Source organism: Varanus komodoensis, unplaced genomic scaffold, assembly GCF_004798865.1.
Source record: "Varanus komodoensis strain SLA01 unplaced genomic scaffold, ASM479886v1 scaffold3, whole genome shotgun sequence".
Lineage (NCBI taxonomy): Eukaryota > Metazoa > Chordata > Lepidosauria > Squamata > Varanidae > Varanus > Varanus komodoensis.
In genome coordinates, this window is record NW_025335761.1 from 20,465,830 (window position 1) to 20,492,043 (window position 26,214).

At 41.1% G+C, this 26,214-nt stretch overlaps 1 protein-coding gene across 1 annotated transcript in view; it reads right to left on the reverse strand.

Moving 5' to 3' along the window:
• Positions 1-262: 262 nt before the first annotated feature.
• The window catches only part of RTF1 (RTF1 homolog, Paf1/RNA polymerase II complex component), a 31,982-nt gene continuing 6,030 nt past the window's right edge, over positions 263-26,214 (reverse strand). Inside the window, exons 2-18 of the mRNA XM_044436432.1 lie at positions 25,003-25,113; positions 18,177-18,324; positions 16,152-16,353; positions 13,997-14,111; positions 12,315-12,426; positions 10,858-10,993; positions 9,687-9,864; positions 8,772-8,854; positions 8,280-8,367; positions 8,078-8,185; positions 7,110-7,187; positions 6,404-6,525; positions 6,060-6,117; positions 4,667-4,744; positions 4,191-4,286; positions 3,623-3,734; positions 263-2,903 (exon numbers count right to left, since the gene is read on the reverse strand). Coding sequence (XP_044292367.1) covers positions 2,797-2,903; positions 3,623-3,734; positions 4,191-4,286; positions 4,667-4,744; positions 6,060-6,117; positions 6,404-6,525; positions 7,110-7,187; positions 8,078-8,185; positions 8,280-8,367; positions 8,772-8,854; positions 9,687-9,864; positions 10,858-10,993; positions 12,315-12,426; positions 13,997-14,111; positions 16,152-16,353; positions 18,177-18,324; positions 25,003-25,113 — 1,932 coding nt within the window. The 3' untranslated portion in view covers positions 263-2,796. The remainder of the gene's footprint in view (positions 2,904-3,622; positions 3,735-4,190; positions 4,287-4,666; positions 4,745-6,059; positions 6,118-6,403; positions 6,526-7,109; positions 7,188-8,077; positions 8,186-8,279; positions 8,368-8,771; positions 8,855-9,686; positions 9,865-10,857; positions 10,994-12,314; positions 12,427-13,996; positions 14,112-16,151; positions 16,354-18,176; positions 18,325-25,002; positions 25,114-26,214) is intronic.

The following is a 26,214-nucleotide window of genomic DNA, read 5'->3' on the forward strand; positions in this document are numbered from 1 at the left end:
ATTACAACTAGTTGAATGATGCAACTGAATGACAAGCCATTTGGACTAAATACAAGTATGTATTTTATTGTGTATTTGTAATTTTAGTTGTTTTAATACTGTTTATGTGCTGCACTGTTTTTACATGTTAACTACGCCTGGACACCTTGTGAGTGGGATAAAAAGAAATGGATAGCAAGTTGGGTTGTGCAAATTCAAATACTTCGCTTGAACATTTTTAATGCCTAGAATACCCTTTAGCAAAGGATTAAACATGAGCAGCTTTATTAAAACCAACCAAAGTTTATTTATAGAAGTCTATACATTTGTAACGAATGCTGCTGAGACATCAATGAATTAAAGCAAATAAACCCAACCCTCCCAATGCGCCTGTGCTGTCATCACTCACTGTCACATGCACTTAAAGAGGAGAAAACATTACACCTTCATACACAATTAGTTCCATAGCTATCTGAGAAAAATTACTTCCCCAACGTATTATTCTCAGTGAAAAAAAAACCCAGATGGTGCATAAGGACATGTCTGTTACCTCTGTGAAAAGCAAAACCTCTCATTTCTACATTTGGTAAATAGGGGATATATGAGGACAGTGACTTCATTCATTTGTGTCCTAAATAAGCACCCCACTCTGTTTTGTATCAATTCCTCTAAACAAATTGGAAAGGGGAAAATTGATGCATTATTTACAACTTAAGGAAGTGTTCAGTACTTTGATTATAAAGCCCAATGTCAGGAAATGTACCATTGTTGCAAATGTCTGTTGTGCACTACCATGATATCATTATGTGGTACTGGAAGAACAGGAATTTAACGTTTGCTTGCTCTTTTCTTGCTCCTATGTGAAGAAACTGTAGAAACTGGTGGGCAGCCAAACCTTTGCAAGAATTTTGCACTTATATTTTTCTACATTAGACATACTGGTACTGGAGAGACTGGTTACAAATTATGTTGCTGGCAAAAATCAAGTGAAAGAGATGCATATCTACATAGTATATCATGATAGCTCCCAAACAGCTCTACACTGGCAGATTCTAGAAATCCACTTTTGCGGGGGGGGGGGGAGTTAGAAGCACATATGTAAATAAGAGTCCACAAGAGCTTAAGAGAAATAGCTAGAAAAAAGGCAGAAACAGAATGATTACATATTTACAGAATAGTCCGCAAAGCTATGGACTATCTAGTAAATAAAGCCGCACAAGGTTACATCACTTGACAAGAACCCACTTCAGGAGGATTGTGTTTTTTCCCTCTTCATTTTATCAGGTGTTACACAGTTTTGTGTTGCCCTAGTCTTAAATAATGAATTAAAGAATAGAATTAAAGCCTCAAGAAGGATCCCACAATTAACAGCCACAAGACTCAAACTTTTATTCCAATATAAGCAAAGTTTTTCTGGGCCTGCTTAATAATGCTTCATATATTGCAGGATTTTTTTCCTTTTAATCTAAACTGGAAAGCATCCTTTGTGGAGGGCATACTCCAGTACTGGTGCTAACATGACCTGTCAGATCACTGGTGTGTTATCAATGTATGGAGTTCTTAGTTCAGTATAATTCATTGTAATTCATTTTGAAGAGTTCTTTGATAAAATGTCATTTATTTACACTTTGATTTTACACCTGAGTGATTATCAAGCAGTCATCTTGTTCCTATTCAAACATTCCATACATACAATCCATGTGCTAAAGTTCCACTGCACATGTTGTACCAGTTACATATAGGTCAAATAACTGCCCCTTTACATTTTATTATTTCTCTGCAACTTTCCCATTTTGCAAAAAAAAATAAAAATAAAAAATAAAAATAAAAAGCAGGAGGCAAATGAAAAAGATTTCAGGCCTGGAAAGATGAGCTGGCAATGAGGAATAACAAATACTGCATGATGACGTAGTTTTGTTCAGCCAGGGTGTGAGTGTGTGTGGGGGGCAAACCAAGTGGCAAGGATGAGCTGTTCCACCTACCTGTGAGCAGGGAATTCAAGGACACATGTATTACTGCTGTACAAAACAAGACACTGGCGGGAGAGGAGGGAAAGGAATTTTATAAGAGTAAACAGAGAAATGTGAAGTTACACAGTTATCATCAGCCAGGCTTTCTTGTTTGTTTAAAAAAAATCTACTAAATAGCCCCTGCTGTTTTGGATGCTCAAGTGTAGCTGGTAGAAATTCAAGACAGCTTTAAAGTATTGTGACAGACAGATACAAATTTACTGCAGGTTAAAAATGATAAAAAAAACTATCTGGAAAAAATCCACACAACCCACCCACCCCCACAAAAATGTACACTTTCAACCTAAACCAGTTTGTAAAGATGCCCTTCTCCAAAGCTAGGAGCTGGGGGAAGAAGAGGAAAAAAGTGCAGGCGACCTTCACAAGAGGTCTTGTGCCACTGTTGAACTTTCCTTGCCTGTGGAGGTAAGACAGCCAAGTGCTAACACACTGCTTCTGCCACTAATAGATTCCTGCAGAAATCCAGACTTCAGGTTAACACTGAATGCATACAGCCAACTGCAAAGAGCTGTATTTAAACAAAAAACAAAAACCACCCCCATCCCCACCCCCCCTAAAAATAGCACAGATCAATATTTGTGGGTGGCAGGAGGAAAGGGCAAGAAGGGAGGTCTATACAGTAAAGAGTCAATGGTTTATATTACAGATGGCTGGCAATTTTGAAGAGTCTTTTCCCAGCTCTGTTGCTGCTCCAACCCAGAAGGGCAAACTGAAGAGGGAGGGAAGAAAATAAAGGGTGGGGCATCATGTAGCATGCAGGATCAGAAGCAGCAGAGAGTGGGTACGCTCAAATTAACCCTCGCCTTTTCTTGTAGTCCTCAAGGTTCAGTGATCGCCGAGGGGCACCATCTTTTGCTGGGGGAGCCTTAGAGGTGATGGCCAGTGTTTTGGACTCTGTTGGAAGACAAGGCAACACACACACCTGTAACTCAGCACATTCACTGCTCTCTTCTAACCAAGCTTACAGGTAACATATTCCCTTCTGAAAGTGTGATCATCATAATCTATCTTTTATCATCAGGAGAATATAAACAAAAGACAAGGCTCCTGTTCCAAGGGATTAAGCAGAAGACAATCCTAGAAGCCTGCAGTATGGTTGCTTTCTCTGCAGGTGAAATCACAAGGGAAGGCAATAAAACATGGAACACTACAGAATCAACTACCCAGGGCAATGGTGAAATCTTCTCAACTCAAGGACAAAGCAAGAGTAGCTTCTGTGAACCATGAAGCAGATGGGTTTAGAAGCTGCACTGTTCTTTCATTTCCAGTTCCTTAAAACCAAGGGTGGGCAACTTGTGGCTCTCCAGATGTTCTGGGCTATGACTCCCATGAGCCCTCAACTATTAGCTACACTGACCTAAGCAAATGGAGAACCACAAGTTGCTCACCCATTTATTCCAAATTTAACCAGCAAAAGGGCAGACCTAGTAGTTCAGTCTTGACTTGAATGGATAAGCACAAATAACCATTTGTTGAAGACACAAACAACCACAAATCATATTTGCATTGAATTTGCTTATCTTCCATCCACAGGCTTTAGAGCTGCACAGACTCAGGGCATCTTCTTCCTTTTTGTCACATTCATATTTCGTTCCTCCAGAAGCAGCACCTACCTGAGCTGGGGACCTGGAGATCAATTTTCACATCAAAGTCATGCACTTTGAAAAGATCCTCTGAAAGGTCACTGGCTGATTTTGAATTCATATCTTTGTCTTTTCCCTGACTCTGAAAGAAGAGAAACCTTTCAATAACAAAGCGTACAGAAGGTACGTACATGCTGTAAGCCGTCCAGAGACGCAAGTAATTGGACGGCATACAAATTTTTAAAAGAAAGAAGAAAAGAAAGAAGGTAAGCCAGGTGGCATCAAATCCCAATAACGCTTTTGGGATGGAATCTTCCTTTCATACATCAATTTTTATAGAAACATACCACACATAGGTGAGCAAGTTGTGGCCCTCCAGATGTTCTGGGCTACAAATTCCCTCAACCTAAACCAGAGTCGTTAATGGTGAGGGATGACAGAAGTTGTAGGCAAAGACATCTGCAGGGCTATAAGTTGCCTATTGTGGTCAAAGGTCAAAATTCAAGAACTGCATATGCTTATAGTTCTGCATACTGGTCAGTCACTTAGGATTACAGGATAGAAGCAGATAGAACAGCAAATACTTGGTAGCACTTGCCTTAGTCATGTCCTTTGGAGCATCTGGCAATACACCAGATCCATACTTTGCATTCAGTTGGGCAAGGATAGCAGCTTGGACAGCAGGATCTCTAGACTGTAGCAAAAGAAAGAGATTAACAGCAACCTGACCACCTTCTAGTTTTAAAATTCTCTCTTCATACAGGATGTGCATGTATTCCACAAACAAAGAAATCCATAGTTAGAACTGTACAGGTTGTCTCTCCAACAGAATGACATCTTTAATGATTTTCAATGGGGGCATATATATTCTACTTCAACTAGGTAACCCGAAATTACAGCCAATATGACATTCTGTTGTAACAGAACATGAATGCACTGTTTCTCCTCTGTCGCAAAATCATAGTGTCATGCATATTATGGTTCTTATTCAGTTAACTCTTGCATCATCTGGATCGCTCTTTATATGTAGCCTACCATATTTGCCGGGTCTCGCATTCTTTGCATTTTACTTACATTGGAGACTATTGTGGGTTTACACTGCCGCCTAGTGAAGGGATCCATCTGCTGGTTTTTCATACTGTGGCTTTCAGCCTGCAGAGATAAATATGCATTGTGTCATTTTTTGCTTATTTATTTTTCCCAGCTTAGTTTGACACAGCACCATAGGATTAGCACCACCTCTAGGATCAGAGGCTGCCTCTCAGCAAATACCAGGTGCTGGGGAAAAACAACAGGAGAGTGCTGTCATGCATATGTCCTGCTTTTGTAGTTTTCCAGAGGCATCCAGTTAGCTGCTGTGGGAAACTGGCTGCTAGACTGGGTAGGCCTTTAAGATTTGATCCAGCATGGCTGTTTCCACATTCTGAATGAGAATGTTCATCCATTTCTACAAAAGTGCTTTCATTTTTGTTCCTTAAACCATTACAGCTTCATGTCATTCAGAGCTTCAGACAGCATTTCCCTTCCATTCCCCCCTGCAACCTTGCCCTTGCTCTCATATCTGTTCAGGAGTGTTCTCCAACCCTCTGAAGCAGATCTGTGGGACAGCAGAAGAAAGGAAGAAATCATTCTGCATCTATTGTACCAGTGGACAAACACCAATGAATAAAGTCCACTGATGCAGTCAGAATTTCTTTAAAAAAGATTCAAAACAGGGTGGCCTGGATCCAGAAAAACAATGAGCATGAAGAAAAACTCATGCAAGAGTTCGTGCACTGCTCTAGCAGGAGTTCTACAATATGACGACTATGGATGGTTCTCTCGCTGCTCACCAGACTCCCTTTCCCTCCTGATTTTAAATATAAAATTAAAGTGGGAGAGGGTGAGCACTGTCCAAAACAAAGTAAAACATCTTTTACTGCTGTCTTTATTTCCAAGAATGGCTTCAGCCCCCAGAGGCATTCTTAGAAATTAAGAACTGTGGCTAGCTGTGGCCCAGTACTTTTTTCTGAAGTGTACTCAACCACCTAGCGAAAGGTAAACTGAGGGGAGGTAGGAAGCACTGGGATCATCAACTGGGGATCATTATCCTCATAATGACCCTGAGAGGTAGGTCAGGATGAAAGTTCATAACTGGCCGAAAGTCATCCAGTGAACTTCATGGTTGAGTGGGCACCAGATCTCCCAGGTCCCAGGTCCAACACTCTAACCACTGTGCCACACTGGCTACTTATGCAGACTGAATCTCCTCTTTCGAAACAGTAACAGAATTACAAATACAATTTCCCACAAGTCAGAAAGTGATACTGCTTGGCATATCTGCAGTTGCACTTCATATTTAATAGCCCAGAAAATGCTATTTTGCAGTCAAAAGCAGAAAATCTGTCTACATATGGTAAAAAAAATTAGTTGCTTAATTCAAATAGCTACCATCTCTTTGGATGGCTCCATTGTCAATATGACTTACCACTAAAGCCTTTTCAGACTCCACAATGTTCCATTCCCTATTCCTTTGATTAATATAACTGAAAAAAGAAAAGAGAAAGTGCCAAGATTTATTGCTGACCTGAGAAGTAAACAACTCCCTTACATTGATAATCTAAGTAAGCCATTTCTCCAATTTGCAATCCAAACAAGTTATTTTTCCAGAGGTCACTTCCTGAAAAGCTGAAAAATGTCATTCTTTCCAGATGAAGAGAACTAGCAAGATTGCTTTGAATATGACCCTATGATAACAAGAGAGTCATAGATCAAGATGCTAACTTTTTGTTGTCGGTGGTGGTGCTTTTTCAATCATTGTTAGCTACCAACCTTATGGCTGAAATATTTTTTGTTCGCTGGCGATCCAAGGCCTCTGCTCTCTCCTCCAATTCATTAAGCTGATCTTGAATCTGTTTTGCCCTGTCCTGATCTCCCATGTCTTCTGCCATGGCCTTCAATAAAGATTTATTTGTTAGACCTTAACTGTCACCAGAGCAGCCATTATATCAGTTGGAGTTCATTTTTTTAAAAGCTGAAACATACAAGCTACCATCAAGAACACAATCAAACCATATGGCAAGAGGAGTAACTATTAGTACATTTATGAATTTTATCGTAACAGAACAGCAATTCTCACTACTATACCATAGTACAATATTTGATGTAAGGGGGGACCTGTTAAGCCACTTACTAGCAGTAAAAATTTCCTACAACTCGCAGCCTGTAAAAACTGAACAAGTTGTAACCTTCTTCGCCCCCAACAAAAATGGACTCTATAAAGCAATAGTTGAGTGCTTAATCTAAAGTATTATTTGCATTGTGTGATTAAATTTTTTATGTTGACATGACAACATTTTCATTTACAAGAATTGTATGGTAAGAGACTTACAACAAGGAAAAGTGCTACTATTCTTTTTCAGGAAAGAACCCAAGTGACCTTACCAAAAGGCAGTCAGAAACACTAACACCCAAAGCAGCCGTAACTCTCCAGCAAGAGCTATTTGCAGGACCATTTACCATTGCTATTGCCTTTTACCTTCTCTTTCAGTAGCTGTGTTTTCTTCATGGCATAGTTTGGAGGTGCTTTCCGGAACCTCTCCTTCTCCTTTACTATCTATAAATGGGGAACACAAAATTACTCTGGCTGACATCCTAACGGTACTTAAGATGCCAGGGTGACTACAGACAACACTTATTGTAACATGATTACAGGCAGAAGCTGCAAAGCAAATTTTTTGAGTGGAGGGACGCTGCAAGGGCCCCTCCTACAGTCCTGTCCCAAATCTAGTCCTCAGTGCCTTACCCATCTGTATGAGAGAACTGGTCCATTTTTAAATGGAATCTAACTTCTGTAAATCTGAATGGGGGTGGGAGGTGAAAACTAAAGCAGGGTTATCAGAGCGAGTGTAAACAGTCCAACTATGTCTTTTCCTTCACAGAAATAGGGTCTTTATGAACCTAATCCTATCAATTATGCCCTTGATACTTGCAAGTATCCTGAATTCAGAGGCTCACAAGCATGCAGTGTGGAGCGGAAGGAGCAGCAGAGGGAATCATGGCCTTCCCACATCACCTGCTCTGCATTTCAGTTTGACAGCTGTTTTCAGCCATCCAACTGAGGCATTTTTGAAGGGGGAGGGAAGGAGGCTGGTCTGCCAATAGGATACATCATATCCTGAGAGACCTACTCTCATTCTTTCCACACCAACTCAGCCTCTCTCTGGAGCTGATTTCCTGACCTTAGAGGGGCCACCAGTGCAGTTCTTTCTGTGCTGGTTGTGGGGTGGAGGCTGGAGTGTGGATCCTTAGCTCTGAGGTCTGGGAATCTGAATTATCCTAGGAAGCCCTAAATGTTGTCTATGGGCCATAGGATCACTTTCAAATCCACCTTTACAGAAGAAGAATTTGGCATCTGAGAACATTTTTTAAAAGACCTCACCTACCTTTCCATTATGAACCTTCAACTGAATGGTTCCAGCTCAAAAGTACATTTTCTTCATTTACCTCTTCAATGTCCTGGTCATTAAATTTATAGTTGAGGGCTTCTTTAATGGACACTTCCTTCTTGTTTATCTCATCTAATGTAGGTAGCTGCATCCCAGCAGAGAACATCTAATTTCAAAAATAAGAAAGGGAAGAAAGACTTCATTTGCTCTTCAATACTATATTCTTGTCAAATCTTTTAAGAATATTCTAGCAAACTTACGGCTTCCTTCCACTTCATGAACTCGCTCTCTGTAAATTCTTGATTGGAGACAAACTCTAAACGAAACACACGCTGGTCACTACCATGCCTGTACAGAGAAAAAACAGTTCTTGGGAACCTATGTATAAACAACAGCGATTCCCACCTCCCAGTCTCTGGGGACGGGGACAGAGGTCGAGCATTTATAACTGGCTACTAGCCATTCTTCTATATATTGGCCCACTTCTACCTTTGCTATAGGAAGATACATTTTGAACATAATATCACTGGTGAACAAAAATGTCTGCTGTGCTATTTTTACCCACATGTGCTGCCTTATAAACGCCAATGTTTGTTTGGCCATCTTTAGCAAAAATGCTGGCAAAGATATCCTAAGGAAAAATTTAAGAAATACAACTTCCTATCAAAGAGAAAAGATTGCGGCATTCCAGTCTTTCACTCCTTCATTATCATACCCCCAAAGTGATGCAATATGAATTCCAAATGTCTTACCTTAACTGCAGCCCTTTGTTTGTCCTGGTACCCCCAAGCTGGTAAACCTTTGCAGTTTCTACGACACCAGTTATTTCTGCGACCTATAGAAGTAAAGATGAGCAAACAAAACAGGCAAGAACTTTTATATAGCTTTTCTAACAAAATGGGAAAAATGACTCAAGAGGAGACAGACTCAATAAGAACACAGAAAGAACAGGACCAAATCCTCAAGCCTACTGATAAACTCAGAACATTATGATTATAATTTACTTTGAAGCAGGAAGCGCTTAGCTCAAAAAGCAGAATGTAGTAACAGCATGTTAAATACTTATGGCAGGATCTAGTTTTTGCAGTCTGTGAATAGCAGGGCTCCTTCCGTCCACAGAAAACATCAGGTAAGGCAAATTTCCATGCCTCCCTGCAGCATAATTTGCACTTTCCTGCTTGCTGAAGTGAGACAAAGAAGCAACCTATCCAAGGCTAACCTCCTCCAGTGAAGGGAAAGTTTTGTCAATTTCCCCTCCATCTGCAGCTACTTCTACCATTTGAAAAATCTACTCTACATAACTGGAGAGGCCTCCAGAGCGGATTTCAGAGAATGCAGGTCAAGGTATGGGAAAGGAAAGAGCAAACTGGCAAAAATTTCCTCATGTCACTTTCCTCTTCTGGTGGTGAGTGGGAAATATGGACACCAACCCCTTATTATTTAACAAACAGGAAATGATATAGATCTTTCATGTATGAAAAAGACAGCATGGCAGGACAAGTAGGACAGGGCTCACAACCAGTACTGCATTGTGTAATGACTTGCTTTCCCTTCACTATGTTTTTCATAATTTCACGCTTCCGAGGGCTTATGAACAAATGGCCAGTAGGGAATGTGGGTTGTTCTAAATATCAGTAGGAATTAGGTTCACTTGAAGATATATTCACCCTGTAAACTGGTTTGCTATTGTGGTTTCCTATTCCAATGCGCACAAAACAGCCAGTGACTGTCTTGGCAAAGAAAGGCATGTGACACCACCGCTCCAGTTTATGTCGAGATAACCGAACCCGATTCAGTTCTTCGGGCAAGGACACCGGTTGCGATTTTGGAGGAATTTCTTCTTTCCTAGTGTGACACAGAAGAACAAAAGGAAGGCCATTCATACTTTGAAGCAGAATAAAAATCCACAGTAGTTGCTGCTTCTTTAGCCTAAAGAGCACTTTTACTAGTTCTGGTCTCTCTGCCGCTGTTTGTTGTGATCTTTGCTGCATTGTTCAGCATTATTGCAAGTGAAACAGATACCAGAATACCAAATCTAGACACTATGGAAAAATAATTTCATACTTCTAAAAAAGCACTAATTTTTTGTTAGTCAACTGAACAGGACTACATAGTCCCATGTTAGATTGATCTGCCTTTATCCAAACTGCTATATCTGATTACATTTTTAGCTTACTTTGTTCCTGGGCCTCAGTGTAGATGAATCTTTTGTTCTCCATTTTAATCTTAGAAACCTCTTGTGAGGTAGGCTAGGCTGAGCTAATGTCTGGCAGAAAGTCACAGAGTGCAGTTTGGAAAGGGGACTGCCCAGTCCTAGTCTAAAACTGACAATTACACCATACTTGCTCTTAGGAATAAAACCTGTCTATTTAAGTGGGAAGAACCATTATATAATGCACACCAGGAACATGTGAGAAATCCATTGGATTTCCTGGGCTTAACTCCCCAGAACCTCACCTGTTTTGGTGTGATCGTGAGCTCAAGTTCCTAGTGAGCATGCCCAGCATTCACAAGTGGTTAACCAGAAGTCAAGCCCTGCATGAATGTGCACAAGCCATGTCCCTTTTCTGTGTCACATGCAGCAGTCTTTGTTGGTGTTGCAAAAGAAGGTTACTTGTGCAACTTCTGCTCCATGAGCATTCGTGGACTTCTCAGCTTGACTTATTTTCTAGGACAGGGCCAAGCATGAGAGGAAGTCTGTGGACACTAAAGGGACAGGTTCCACAGAGCTTCATCAAAACACTAATGAATGCATTCCCTAGTGAGCACAAAACTAGCACTAGAAACAGGACTATGTTCAGCTGTACCTTTTGCCCTCAATTATAAGTAGACACTTACTCTTCCTCCTCATCAGACGATGAAGACCTGGATGAATGATCAGTTTTCTCACTTGATTTATCATCTTCTTCTTCCTCTTCATCATCTGAGTATACTTCACTTGTTTTTAATGGCTGTTTCTTTGCAAGTAACTCAGCTACGAAGGAAAAAAGAAACAACTTCTGTTTTCTGTTCAGTTTCTCTCTGCCTAGGGTCCTCTTTAAAAATAAGCAGAAACCAGAGAGATATCCCAATACAACCTGGAAGCCAAATTTCTGTCAAAGATTTTTGATGAAGTTTAAAGAGCCAAAAATAAGATTCCCCCTAAATCTTAAAAGTATGCCCACAGTTAAAAGGAATTTGTAAGTGAGTCCATGTGCCCTAGAGAGCTTTCAAAACAGCATTCATTCATGTCCTATGCCAAACCACTCTGAAACAGAGTCTGGCAACAACTTAGTGACATAGCAGGGTAGTCTGCTATACAATGGAAATACATAAAACTGAGAGTAGGCAATCCTTGCTTACAAAGGGAGTGATACACAACTTGAGGAATGCCAGCTCAACTACCAAATAGTCTAAGTCCACTGAGAATGTCATTGATGCATATGACAAATCTAGCATCTTGGTCACTGGAGTTAAGGGGGAAAAAACACAAGCATGGTGATGGCCACCAGCTACAGCTTTAAAGGGGGCTTAGGCAAATTCCTGGAGAATAAGACTACCAACAGCTACTAGCCTAGTTAGATTACCTCCACAACTGGAGGCACCATGCCTCTGAATGCCAATTGCTAGGGAACAGTAAGAGACTGCTTTTTCTGCTTCTGGGTTCTTCAGAGGCAACCAGCTGGTCACAGTGGGAAACAGGATAGTGGAATGGTCTGGCTGGACTCTTATATTTAATAAAGTGAGTATTAGAAAATGAACATGATTTCCTTTTTGGAAGAGGATTCTACCCTTAAAGGTGGTCTAAACCCTTAAAGATTTAAACCCTATTTTAAATCTTAAACAACAAATAAGATTTATTTCAAACAAGCTACCCTGAATACTGTCTTTGTATTATACTATATTAATTGGTGGATGCAACTACCTATTCAGAAAAATACAATGAATTAAAAAAAAACCAAACCTCAGGAAAGAAAAAGGATGAAAAATAGGTTGTTTAGACTTGATGCAGTCAAAGTCGGTTTGGTAACACAACATTGAAGCAGCTCACATGTTCAGACTAATGCCATAGCTCCATCATTAACTCTGAATATATGAGTTTACTGCATTTAAAGCTATGTTATATCACTGGATAAAAACTAGACAAGAAAACATAAGCTAAATTAAAATACTGATCCATGTTTCTCTTCCTGTCATACAAGTGATTTTATATAAAGAGTGCAGTCTCGGGCAGCAATTGGTGCCTACATTGTAAGAACTGGAAATGTACTTCATAGTGAATCTTTATGAACTTAGTCCAAGGGTTTTGAATTAACCTGTTCTGTTCTTCCTTTTCTCCCTTTCTGCTTTCAGTTCTTCCATAGCTTGGGATTTCTTATCCAATTTTTCATCCCTCTTTGACCGTCGCTCTTTATTGTGTGACATTACCTGAAGAAACAAATAGCAATCTCTTCAATACCTAGCTATAGGTCAGGCTGGAAAACAACTCCACATACATATGCTCATGTCCACCAATCATTTCTCCCTTCTGTTCGGTACTCATCTAGGCAATTCTTGGAGGAAGCTGAATTTCTGGATCTATTACAATCAGGCTTTAGGCCTGGTGTTCCAACAGACCTTGAAAGTCTGATGGGTGGCCTGTGCTGGAGAAGACAGAAGGATTGTGGCAGATTCTCCTGGACCTTTGAACATAGAATAATTCCATCATTCTATGCTCCTACATAGGCTTGTCATGGTTTGCAACTGGAGACACCAATTTATGGTGGCTCCATTCCTGCATAACCAGAAGATTCTACAAGGTCATGCTGTGGCAGGGGCACTTCTGCTAGGGAAACCCACAGAGCTCAGTGTATCTGCTATACTTTTTAAAATATCCACATGGAACTGCTATGCAAAATCACCCAGATATTTTGATGTGAAGTGTCATCAATATTCAGATGATACTCAGCAAGATTGCTTTTTTCATTCTACTGAGTGAGAGAACACAAGTTTGAAATTTCACTAAATTTCCATTACACAAACAACCTGGCCTCAGTTATTCATGTACTAACTTCCAGGTAAGAATACTGTAATGGGTTATAAACAGCACTACATCTGAAAGATATTTGAAAGATGCAGCTAGGCCAAAATACAGCTGCTACACTGCCAATTGAGACCTGGCATTATTATCACACGACGTCTTAGATTTGCCATTTGCAGTGGCTCTCAATCCATTTCTAGACCCAATTAAACTAGTAATATTGATCTTCAAAGCTCTTCACAGTTTGGAGGGAGGGTACCTAAATAATTGTTTATCTCCCCCTGTGCTACTCATACTTTAGGATAACAAGATTCTCTGGGTTCTTCAACTATTGGAGGTTTGGCAGAGTGTTACAGAATAAAGAACTTCTCAGAGATGGTGCCCTGAAAGGCACTCCTCAGAGAGGATTGTCTGGTACCAGGCCAAGAACTTATTTCACCAGGCTTTTAAACTTTTCTAACCTGCCTACAATGGCTGATGGTTTTATTCCAACTGCTATATTATTTTTATGCTGCTTTTATGGATTTGTTGCTTTTAATTTATTGTTATATACCATCTATTTTACTGTGTTTACAAAAATATTTTCCTTTTAAGCAATCCTGATAACCTATTTGAAAGACAGGATATAAATGTTAAAGATAAAATCTTTTTTTTTTTTTTTTTTGGCAAAACATCTTTTTAGCACCAAACCTAAACATTTGTAAATACTGAACCTAAATGTTTGTAAACAGTGTAAGAGAAAGTAGGTAAAAGACAAATTTGTCAAGCAAATGTGCTGATTACTTGCTGCTCTGCCACTGGCAACACAAGAGCAGCAGAAAATTGGGCATATGCTTTGAAAGTCCAGCAGCAGGAAAGAAAAACTGGTTCCAGCAATGCATTCTGTGGTTTCTGCCACAGAAGCCCCTTCTTAAGGTTGCCAGTGCTCGGCAGCAGGTCACACTTTAGGAACCCATGCGGTAAAATGAACTTTCTCACCTGGGATTCCTGGATCTGTGTGAGCTTTTTCTTCTCCTGTTCTTCTTCTTGCTTTTTCTTTTTTTCTTTCTTTTCTTTCTTTTTTGCTGTCTTTAATTTCTTTTTTATTTCAAACCTGGACTCAGAATGAGATTAAGAAAAGATTAGATGGAGGCTATAATCAGTTTCAAATCGCATTGGAAATCAGTAGAGGACTAAAATATTAGGGATGATTAAACATGTTAAGCAAGAGAACTATAAACAGGAATGAACCTAAGCCCCTTTGTTATAGTAACAGTGAATTAGATAAAAATGTGTCCACTACTACCAAAAATCTATGCAAACTATTAGCAAAATTAGGTATTTACTGCTCAGTTTTAGAGGAAAGTGCATCTAGAAGTGAGGAGGTAAATCAGTTCAAGTGGGGATGGTAGTTTTAGTTTAGTCAATGATGACTAATTTTTATCTACCTCTGCAGCAAGCAGAGTCCAGAAAAATGAAAAGATCCAGGCAACAAAGAAATTAAGTTAGGATTTACTGAAAGTGGACTGCAGCATTCCCCAATGTGCAGCTCAGCACAACAGTGCAGCCCAAGGCTGAGGAAGTCTGCTTTTCTGTATACATGAGAAGCCCAAATAATCTTTACAAGCAGATTTAGTAACATCAGAATGAAACAGCAAACACTTAGTCATTTAGTTACACCAGGAAATGAAGAGCTTTACCTGACCAAGTTCATTTTAGAAATCTACAATTCAAACAGCTGCAGATGAAAGTCTACCATGATTTATACTGCAGAAAACAATCAAAATTTGCCACCCTATTTCAGCCCAAATTAGATTGCACGCTCCTGGAAGCAGCAGAAGGGACCTATTGTAATGGACTGCCTGTGGAGGCTGATGTGGTTCAATAGACTCCAGAAAGCCCTGGGGGATTCTCCTGCTGGTGTGGCTGGTGCTCCTATTGAAGCACAGGTCACTCTGTGGAATGCAAGGATGAGTTTGGCAACTGACACAAGCACACTGAAGTGCCTTCTCCCTCTAAGCAGAGTGCAGCCATGTCCTTGGCATACTCCTGCGCTGAAAGCAGTGAAGCAGAATGGCCAGAATGCAGGTGGAGGACAACTCAGGCCAATTGTGATCAAACACATTATTGAGCCTAACTTGTGTAGTGATGTGGGCAAAAGAAAGCAGAGTTCTTTTTCACCACCATTGCCTTTTCTCAGCACTGGTAACGCTTCTCTGAGTAGTTCATGGCCTGCTACAATCTGGGCAGGAGAAATAATGGAGGAATCCTTGGTAACACGCTGTGACAAGTTTATGCAGCTTTTTGAAGATACAATCACTTAAATCTAACATGAACTGGACAACAGAATTAATGCAGTTCCAGCACTGTCTGGTTCAGTTTTATTGGATGTATTTCCATTGTTGACACTCACGGATGCAGACAAGCTGCTTGGTTGAGTACAGCTGACTACCTGTGTGCCTAAGTCTTGCCTTTCATATCTCATTACCACTAATAAGAAGGTATCCACCTGGTTGCAAATTCCTCCTTGAGAAAAGGAGTGGTGTCAGCCTTATGTGGTGCTCTTCTCAGTGCCAAGTATTTTCACAGGCATTTTAGTCTTTCAGTCCTTTGTTTTTAAAAAATGCTGTATTTTAAATCTTTTGCATTGCTAGGTTTTATTCTTAACTTATATTGTAGTTTTACATTTTTCTGTTGTATTCTATCATAGTCTCTTTTGTGGTTTTAATTGCTGTGACACACTTTGAGAGCTTTGGCTATTGGTTGGTAAATGGTGGGGGAGGGAGGTGGGGGGGGAGGGATTAAATATATACCTGAGCCTTTAAGAGCTCTGCAGCCAAAAATGGGTCTGAAAGTGGTACAAGAAATTACTTTTTCCAGTATGTGTTGTGTTTGGTGGCTAATACTGGAGCAATTACAGTATAACACAAAACTAACATAGGCTGCTAATTTCATATACCCTGAGGAAGTGTAGTTATTTTATACATTGACATTTAAGGATTTTTTAAAACCTAACAACCCAAAAAGCAACTAGGAATCAATTTGCAGATAACCTTCCATGTTAAAAGGAAAGTAGGCATGATGGCAAATAGGCAAAAAAGTCTAAAATGGGGGTGAGGGGAGGGGAGTTTCCTAAAATGGTTGCATAGGTCACCTTCTCTTCAGAACTTCTCTCTTCTCTATCCGGTTAAACAATTCCTGTTCTCGCTCCTTTTCTGTCATCTGTTCTAGACGAGCTCTGTCTTCTTCATCACCCATGAGGTCCTCCCCATAGCCATCAGTGAACTCATCTTCAGAAGAGGAATCTGAGTCTGAGCTGGAACAAGAGCTGTTACTTTCAGAGTCAGATACTTCACCTGAAACAATCAGAAAAAGTTTGTTATGAAAGGGAGCCTAGAAACTCCAGGACAAGCCCAAAGACATCATATAACTGTGCTTGCTGATGCCCATTCCTTATTACCCTTTTCTTTCCTTAGCCACCTCACTCCTGTATCCTCTAAATTTGGATTCTAAGCTTCTCAGGCAAGGACCTGCACTATGCTTATGCTGTTTCAGAATGTGTCATGTACACGAATGGCAAGAAAATGCAAATATAATGTGAGAAAGTTACAAGTATCACTGACAAACTCTTACTATGCTAGGAGATAATAAATAGGGATGTGTGAGGAATCTGTTCAGGAGTGGGAATCCATCAGATTTCCTGGACTGGGCTCCCAGAAATCTAGTCTGCACGGCAGCCATCCTGCGATTGACTTGCTGGTGAGCATGCCCAACATTTGTGGGGTGCTTGCCAGGAACTGAATCTTACACACTCCTCAAGCTGCATCGCTCTCCCACTCTAGGTGCAGCTGCTGTTTGGGCAGCTGCATCTGATGGTGAAGAAGTTGCTGGTGGCACAACCAGGACTCCGTAAGTGCTTGTGGACCTCCTCCTGGTTTGGCGCACTTTGGAAGACTGGGCCAAGCACAAGAGGAAGCCTGCAAATACTAGGCAGGATGGATTCTGATAGGGCTTGTCCCAACCTTAATAATTAACATTAATACATCCCTTGTTATCCCTTAATAAATTGACATCAAGACACTGAGGTGGGCATAACTCTGCATAGTACTCAGTTGCAAGACTCAAACTTTGCCTAAAAATAACTTTAGGCAAAACAGACAAGACACAGGCCAAAGGTCCAATAATGTCAAGAAGATTACAAAAATTTCAAATACTTGAAGTTACGTTTATTTGGATGATTCATTCTATTCTGAGGGCATGTTCCTGCAAAGAATGTTACAGCAAGGACACAGATGAAACACATTCCTGAAGGTTTAACCCTCCCCCCGCCCACTAAGGCTTATTAAAGAGAAAAGTTAAGAAATCTAATGCTTCAACTAACCTATGCCTTTTTGCTCTCAGTCTCCCTCACCCAGCTAATATTTATTATTATTCTTATAGCTAAGCACACGTACTATTCTGTCTCACTCTCAGAACACAGAGATTTATGCTCACATATGCCAATCAGAGGGACTTGTGCTTCAGTATACAAGCTGAATGCTAATAACTATGGGTAAAGATGATGTTTTAGTGTACAAGTTATTGGTATTCCTCAATGTTTCACACACTTTTCCCAGCAACAGTTGTAAAGCCCTGTATAAGCCAAGAGAGCTGAACAAGAGAGATCAAGGCTTATGGCAGGAGGGCACTTTCTGAAAACTTTGTTGTGACATTTATTCATTATTTCTTTGTAATATTTTTATATTAGATAAGCCAGGATATGACTTTTCTTCTACATAACAATGTGTAAAGACGAGCTTGATATAGTTTACAGAATAAAGAAACATCATACATCAGAAACACCATTTCTATATAGCTAAGAGAGTTACAGGGTTAATTCCAAGATACTGAATTTGCATATTGAGCAATAAAGGCCTAAGCAATAAAGGCCTAAGAACAAAACAGGCAAATAAAATCCCTGGTATTTTATTAAGGAAGACTTAAAGTGCCTTCCTTTCCCCCATTCATTTCTGCATCTAAAAGCAAGGACAGAAGCAGGCTTAAAATAATATAATTTAGTATATCAGCCCAGCCCATTGCAGGAAAAAATAACACTATTTAGAGAAAAATCCGTGACCTCCAAGTCCAAAGAAAGTGAGTACCCCAATGAAATCCTTCACATTGTCACATCCATTCTTACCTTCTTCAGGTGCTGAGCTCTCTGGAGAGCTGTCTTTATCAGAGCTGCCTGATGAGGCTGCTTTGTTTGTTGGTTTCTTCATGGCACCTTTCTTCTCTGCTTTCCCAGCTTTTCCTTTCTTTTTGTTTTTAGAACCTCCAACTGTCCACTGTAGCATAAGAAGAATGAAATCAGGGCTGAAGTCACTACCCAAATATATCACAAGTTTAAACACCAATGGGAAGTTAGTTCAGAGTTGTACCCGCATGCAACTCCAACCATTCAGCATTTGAAGGTATGTCTAGTCAATATCCATGAACATAGAGATTCATGGACACTCACAAAGCTAGGCTTCAAAGACTGTAGACTGTAGGTGTCATTTGAAAGCTACCATGCAGTAAGCCATCAAGTGAAAGCAAAGGCACAACCAGATTCTTCCTTGCGAAAAAGCGTGTTGCAGCCACATCACCACTTTGCACTGAGAAATTCTCTATTTCTCAGTGTCCATGGAAAAACAACAGGGAAAGGCACATACATTAAAAAATATGAGAGATTATAAAGGAATCTTGTGCACTTATAGAAAGCCCCAGGCAACCCTCTTTTTACTCTCACATTGTTTTTTCTTCTTCAGTTCTCAGTGTTCTTAACTTTCTGTTAATAGAGTGCAGCCCACTCTATTAACAGTAGCACTTTTGTCAGATGTAAGAGAGTTTTTTTTTTTCAAAACAGGTTTTTTTTGGACAGTTAAATGGGGTTTATTTGACAGGGATGCATGTAGCCATGCAATCTGTATACTGCCCTTTGAAAGAAGTCAGGTAATAAAGTAAGCCGTCCTGAGCCGTTCGTTGGAAAGGACAGGATATAAATGTTTGTTTACATTAAACTAAAATTAAAGTAATATATTTGAAACCTGGGTTTGTCATTTCTGGATAGTGAGAAGTGCACACTTGTGCAATTCTGAATGACTACTCTCTCACATCAGAAAACACATTTGTACACATTCTTGGTGCAAGAATAGATAAATAAGGTGATGAACCAATGATGGCTGTTCCAGTGTGCCACTTGGGGCACTTTAAAGTGACAATTACTTTGGAGATCACAAAAAATGGTGGGTGGCAGTGACTGACTGTCAAAGGGATTATGCAGAGGGGAGACAAAATTGATTTTGCCATACTGGTATACTAGGTTCCCGACGTACCTGCAGGAAGACCATGGGGGAAGGCAGTGGCAGAGGGAAAAACCCCTGATCCACTGTGGGTTGTGGGGATCAGCTAGTGAACCATTCAACAGGAGTGGCAAAAAACCCAAACCCTGCCAACCCATTACCTCATTAATAGTTGCATCACTCCTTTTTGGTTCACCTACTTTCACTGGTTTTTCCCCTTGACTTTTTAATTGACAGCTAGGCAATTGACTGCTGGCAGCTGTGCACAAATCTGCCTACTCGCCTTGTCAGTCTGTTTCCTACTATACTTCACCACTTTCTTCAACAGCTGAAGCAGACAAGGAAACTGACCAGGCAAAGTTTGGGACAGCCAAAAGTATGCACTTGTGCACGTGGAAAAAGCCAATGTACATAATAAAAAATGATGAACACAGCAGCACAATTTTCAGGTACTGGAAAAAAATGGCTCCAACTGTATCTCCTGTATTTTTAAAATCTCTTGAAGTTAAAAAATGGCAGTGAATGACAAGGGGTAGTAATCACTCATTCCTCCCTGTGCATCTATTCAAAATTAGGTACGTAAAGCCCATTTGCCATTGGTGAAAGATGGGTTCTTGCATAATCCAATTTAATACTATTTATATTCTTATTTATATATAAATAGATATCAGGCACATCAATTCAGAAGGAAAAAAGAATATAGTGTTACTTTCAGTCAATAAAATTTTAAAAAATACATTAAGTTAAGAATACCCTTCAGGAAGAGTTACATTTATTTTTTATATATATATATATATATATATATATATATATATATATATATATAAATAAATAACATTTTTATGCTGCACCCATCACAGAAAGCCTCAGGGTGGCTTACAAGGCAGATAAAACATAGAATAGGATAACATTAAACATTGGGAGTATCTCAGCCATAATTTAAAACCAATAAATAAGAACAACAAATTTATAATTAAAATATTGTTTAAACAAAAAGGTCTTGGCCTGGTGCTGAAAAACAAGTAACGACCTCTCTGGGGAGCACATTCCATAGGTGGGGCGCCACTGCAGAGAAGGGCCTCCTCCGGGTACTCACCCTTCTAATATCCTTCACAAACGGCTCCCAGAGAAGGGCCTCCTTAGCCGATCTTAAGGGGCGGGAGGGCATATATGGACGCAAGCGCTCCTTTAGATAACCAGGTCCCAAGCGGTTGAGGGCTTTATAGGTGACAACCAACACCTTGAATTGGGCCCGGCTTCAATGGGGAGCCAGTGAAGCTGATGGAGGACTGGGGTTATATGAGAACAATGCCCAGTCCCCGTCAGCAACCTGGCAGCTCTATTTTGCACCAATTGAAGTATCCGGACCGTCTTCAAAGGCAGCCTCACGTAGATCACGTTACAGAAATCTAATCGGGAAGTTACCAATGCATGCGTCACAGTTGCCAGGCAGTCGTTCTCCAGGTAGGGACAAAGCTGATGGATCAGCCAAAGCTGAAGGAAGGCGCTCCTCGCCACTGCTGTTACTTGAGCTTCTAATGACAGCTCTGGGTCAAAAAGCACTCCCAAGCTGCAAACCCTGTCTCTAAGAGGAAGTGCAACCCCGTTCAGGACAAGGTCCAGGTCCCCCATCCCGAAGCCCATCCCACCTACCAAAAGGACCTCCATCTTGTCTGGATTGAGCCTCAGTTTATTGGCCCTCAACCAGCCCATTACCTCGGCCAGGCACCAGTTCAGTACAGCCACTGCCTCACCTGGATTAGTTGAGAACAAGAGGTAGAGCTGGGTATCATCAGTGTACTGATGATTCCACAGCCCACACCTCCTAATGACCTCACCCAGCGGTTTCATGTAGATGTTAAATAGCAAGGGGGACAAAATGGATCCCTGTGGAACTCCATGGCATAGCTGCCATGGCACACAGCCATAGTCCCCCAGCACCATCTTCTGGAATCGGCCATTGAGATAGGAGCGGAACCACTGCCAAGCTGTGCCTCCAACTCCCAATCCCGCTAGCCTATCCAGGATACCATGGTTGATGGTATCGAAAGCCACTGAGAGGTCCAGGAGAACCAACAGGGACGCACTCCCCATCTCTCTCCCTGCACAGGTCATCATACAGGGCGACCAAGGCAGATTCAGTACCGTACCCGGGTCTGAAGCCGGACTGCAATGGGTCCAGATAATCAGTCTCATCCAAGAGTGCTTGGAGTTGTCCCGCCACCACCCGCTCTAACACCTTGCCCAAGAACGGGATGTTGGCCACCGGTCTGTAATTGGCGGCCGTCTCTGGATCCAGGGATGCCTTCTTTAGAACTGGCCGGACTACCGCCTCCTTTAAACAGGCAGGTACCCGGCTGTCCCTTAGAGAGGCGTTGACTACCTCTAGGATGCAGGTCCCTATCCTGTCCTTGGCTTTCTTGAGTAGCCAAGATAGGCAAGGGTCCAGTAAGCAAGTGGTAGGACGTACTTGTCCAAGCACCTTGTCCACATCATCAGGCCGCAACAAATGGAACTCATCCTTCAATTGTGGACCAGACGGTAACATTGGCACCTCCCCAGTAGAATCTGATTCACTAGTAGAGTCCAGCTTGTGACGAATCTGAGCGATTTTCTCTCTAAAATGCTTGGCAAAGTCGTCACAGCAGGCCTTCGAAGGTGGTACGAGATCTTTCTTTGGGCCCGGGTGTACCAGCCCCTGTACCACCCAAAAGAGCTCCACCAGGCAGCATTGTGAGGAGGCAATGGAAGCGGAGAAGAATTTCTTCTTCGCCGCCCTCACCACCACAGCATAGGCCCGATAATGGGCTCTCAAGTGTGTTCGGTCAGATTCATCCAGTGATTTCCTCCACCTATGCTCTAGATGTCTCCCAACCTGCTTCATTGCCCGTAATTCAGGAGTATACCAAGGGGATGAATGGGCTCTGCCAGGTGGGAGAGGACGCTTAGGAGCGATCATGTCAATAGTCCTGGTCATTTCCCCATTTCATAGTTCAACCAAGGCATCAACAGGAGCACCAGCCTTATCAACCGGGAAATCCCCCAGGGCCTTCAGGAATCCATCCGGATCCAACCGGCTCCAAGGGCGGACCAGCACAATCGGGTATGCACCCTTGCAGAGGAAAAGGCCACTCTCCAGCTCAAACCTCACGAGGAAGTGATCTGACCATGACAGGGGTGTCAGACACAAGTTCCTCACCCTCCGATCCCCCTCTTCCTGCCCTGTCAATAAAACCAGGTCCAGAGCGTGTCCACGTTCATGGGTCGGGCCTGTGACATGTTGAGACAGCCCCATGGCCGCCATGGAGGCCATGAAGTCCTGAGCCGCCCCGGTCAGAACCATCTCGGCATGGAGATTGAAGTCCCCCAGAACCAACATCCTGGGAGTCTTGAACACCAAATCCGAGACGATCTCCATCAGCTCAGGCAGGGAGTCTGTTGGGCAGAAGGGTGCACGGTACACCAACAGAATCCCCAATCTGTCTCGGTTGTCCAACAGCAAGTAGAGGCAGTCTAGACCCAGCCTCGAGGGGACAGGAAGCCCCGTAAGGGAAAAAGAGGCTCGATAAACCAAAGCGAGCCCCCCTCCCCTTCCCTCCAGGTGCGGTCAGTGCTGGATCAGATACCCGGGTGGGCACAGTTGAGAGAGGGAGACATCCCCCTCCTCACCCACCCAGGTCTCTGCAAAGCAAACCAGGTCAGCCCCCTCATCCACAATCAAGTCAAGGATGAGGGAAGATTTATTGTGGACCGACCTGGCATTAAGCAGCAGCACCGACAGGCCTAGGGGGCGGTTGACAGGACCACCTGGAACCCTCAGGCTGGGGGAATAACCAGAAGGGGGAACAGGTGCTAGCCATCTGTCCCTCCTTCTTCTACGCAGACATGTTAGACCCTCAACGCCATAATGTCCATTGCCCGTAACCACCCCAATTACATAGCAAATACCTTCTGACTTCAACTATATCATTTGAAGCAAACACAAAATAGTTAGGCTGCAATTGCAAGCAAAATTTTACTGATTATATTAACCACAATTTTCAAATATTGTACAGCCCCTATTAGATCACCACCAAATATATAAAATCCTTTCTAGATGTTTCATGGCATCAATAATTTTTATAGATTTTATATATTTCCCACAGGTGCCATTAAGACTGTTTTCTTTAGCAGTACAACTGAATATAGAACTCTATTTAAAACTCTTTGCCACATGGTTCACCTGCAAGATAACCCTTGCAACAGTTATTCATGCTCTGGTAACTTCCTGTTTGGATTACTGCAAAATATTATACAAGGGGCTGCCTTTAAAATGGTCCACAAACTTGAGTTCATTGAAAATATGGTGTCTAAACTGCTAACTAAACTGCTAATTGGGACAAGCCAATATGATAATATTATGCCAGTACTTCTGCCTGCACTGGTTGCCAGGGAGACAGGTATTTGTCCAAACTGAAGTAAGTAGATTGCCTTCTCACAGTTCCCTTCTTGTGTAGAGAGAGGTATAAAGGGTAAAACCCAGAGAGAAGGTCTCTTTGGTGGCCCATTTGTGGAATGACATGTGGAATGACATTCCCAGAAAGGTGTTCCAGGGATGACTATTATATTCTTTTCAGGCATTATGCAAATCCATGTTTATTCTCTCATACTTTGGCATTTTAAGTCTTTGCTAATTACTCTTAATTTGCTAGCTAGTTTTATTACGTAGTATATTGCTTGTGTTGTTTTAATCCTGTGAACAATCCAGAAACCAGCTTTGGTGAAGAACCATATATACATATTTTAAATAGATATAAATGGGAGACATGTTAACTGAATATTATCTCCATGTTAGTCCGTTAAAACAAAAAACAATCTCATGGTGCTTTAAACAGTAACACATTTGTTATGGCATAAGCTGGTGTTCTCCAACCTACCACCTGTCAAAAGTGTTGTACTACATTTCCCATCATCACCTGACAAAATGACCGTAATGGGAGTTGTATCTCAGCACATTTATAGATAGGAAAGGCTGGTATAACTTTCAGACCTAGAATACAAAGGTTATGCAGCTGCAGGTAGAGAAAAATGTAAACAGTGCGATCAGGTGGAAATGAAGTGATTTTTTGTAGTTAAACCAGAAGCAACAGCTGAACTTGTTAAATTGTAATTTCAGCAATTTTCTACTGGAATATTCTTCTGAAGTTTTGTTTCTTTTGTTCAAGTAAGGCCACTTTCAGGTCATCATCTATGGAAAGCAGAGTGCAAACACTGTTTTTGAAATATAGACATATTCCATACAAGCAGGCAACACCAAGTATACCAGGCGTTTGTAGGTGGCGCCCCGCCTATGGAATGCGCTCCCCAGAGAGGTCCGCCTGGCACTGTCATTATTTGTTTTTCAGTGCCAGGCTAAGACCTTTTTATTTAAACAATATTTTAATAACTTTTAATATCATCTATAAGGTTTTAATTTGCAGCCAGGGTGAATCTGGATTTTATTTGTATTATTTGTATTATGTTTGTTTATTTTATGTAAGCCATCCCGAGGCTATGCGATGGGACGGCATACAAAAATTCTAAATAAATAAATAATAAATATACAAATACTTCTATGTTCTTGTTATTTATATCTCTCTCACTAGTAAGATAGTAATTCACAGTAGCTTCTTTGATACCATCTATGTTTGTACGAGAACTTACCTCAACATCACTGTCTGAAGTCTCAGAGTCTGAAGACGCTGTAGGTTTGCTTGCAGGTGCTTCCTTTTCCTCAGAGTCACCACGTTTCCGTTTGGCCAATGACAGGAGCTCCTGGTGGAAGCAGAAGTACAGAGTTAACTCGAAAATGAACAGACTCTTCCAAATCTGAGAGAAACAATTTCCAATAGTGTACTTCTCCTTCTACTACTCCCATTTAAGCTTTCTAAGCAATCTCCCTTAGGATAAGGTAACAATGGTATGCCATTTATTGCTCAATAAGGTAAAAACTAAAATATAAACTAGATGAAAATAAGCAGGGCTTTTTCTTTCACAACCCTACTCCTTTGAACTCCTCCTAAGGAATGTTCACAAGCACCTGACCTTACAAGCTTCCAGTAGATGTATCAAGTGTATACCAAATACCTTTAAAAATCTTATTTTTGTTATGTTGAGAGCAGACTGACCCTATGGCCCTCTACATAGCATCTACATGGCCACAGGATGCACTGGATTGCCACATCTGACCTTGGAAAAAAGCTCCAACTTCTGAGCTGGGGATTCATGTTCAGTCTGTCATCTCTATAATTTGCAAGTTGAAAAAACTGAGCCAGGTGCTTCTCTGATATCAGAACAGTGATCTCAGAGAAGGAATAAAATGGGTCTTCTGGGAGAAGGGATAGAGAAGCCAGGGTCTGCCCATAAACAATGTATTATGAAAATACTACAGCCTCCCCCCCCCTTTTAAAACTCTGTAATGTCTATCTGGCCAGGGCGACTTCTTTTCTTTTATAACTTCTTTTATATCTTTTATATTTTTATTTATTATATATTGTTAATTTTAATTTTATATTGTTATTTTTGTATTGTATTGTATTTTATTGTGTTGTAAGCCGCCCCGAGGCTTTGGCAAGGGGTAGCACAGAAATGTTCTAATAAATAAATAAATAAATAAATGAGAGTGCTGAAATTGGTCATCTAGTTGGTTGGCAGGGTGGGAGGAACAAGGACACTATGAATGCCTTCATGCTCCTCATACCCAGCACAGAATGACCATAACTCTCTGACTTCAGAAGCTTATGAGTAGGGTGGATAAAAATCAGTGATGTTTAATATTTAATTAGATTTTAAAAATTTAAATTGGATTTTTTTTTAAAAAAATGCTTTTTGAGGAAAAGAATCTATCTAAAGACAGTTTTCTATTTAAGACACAGT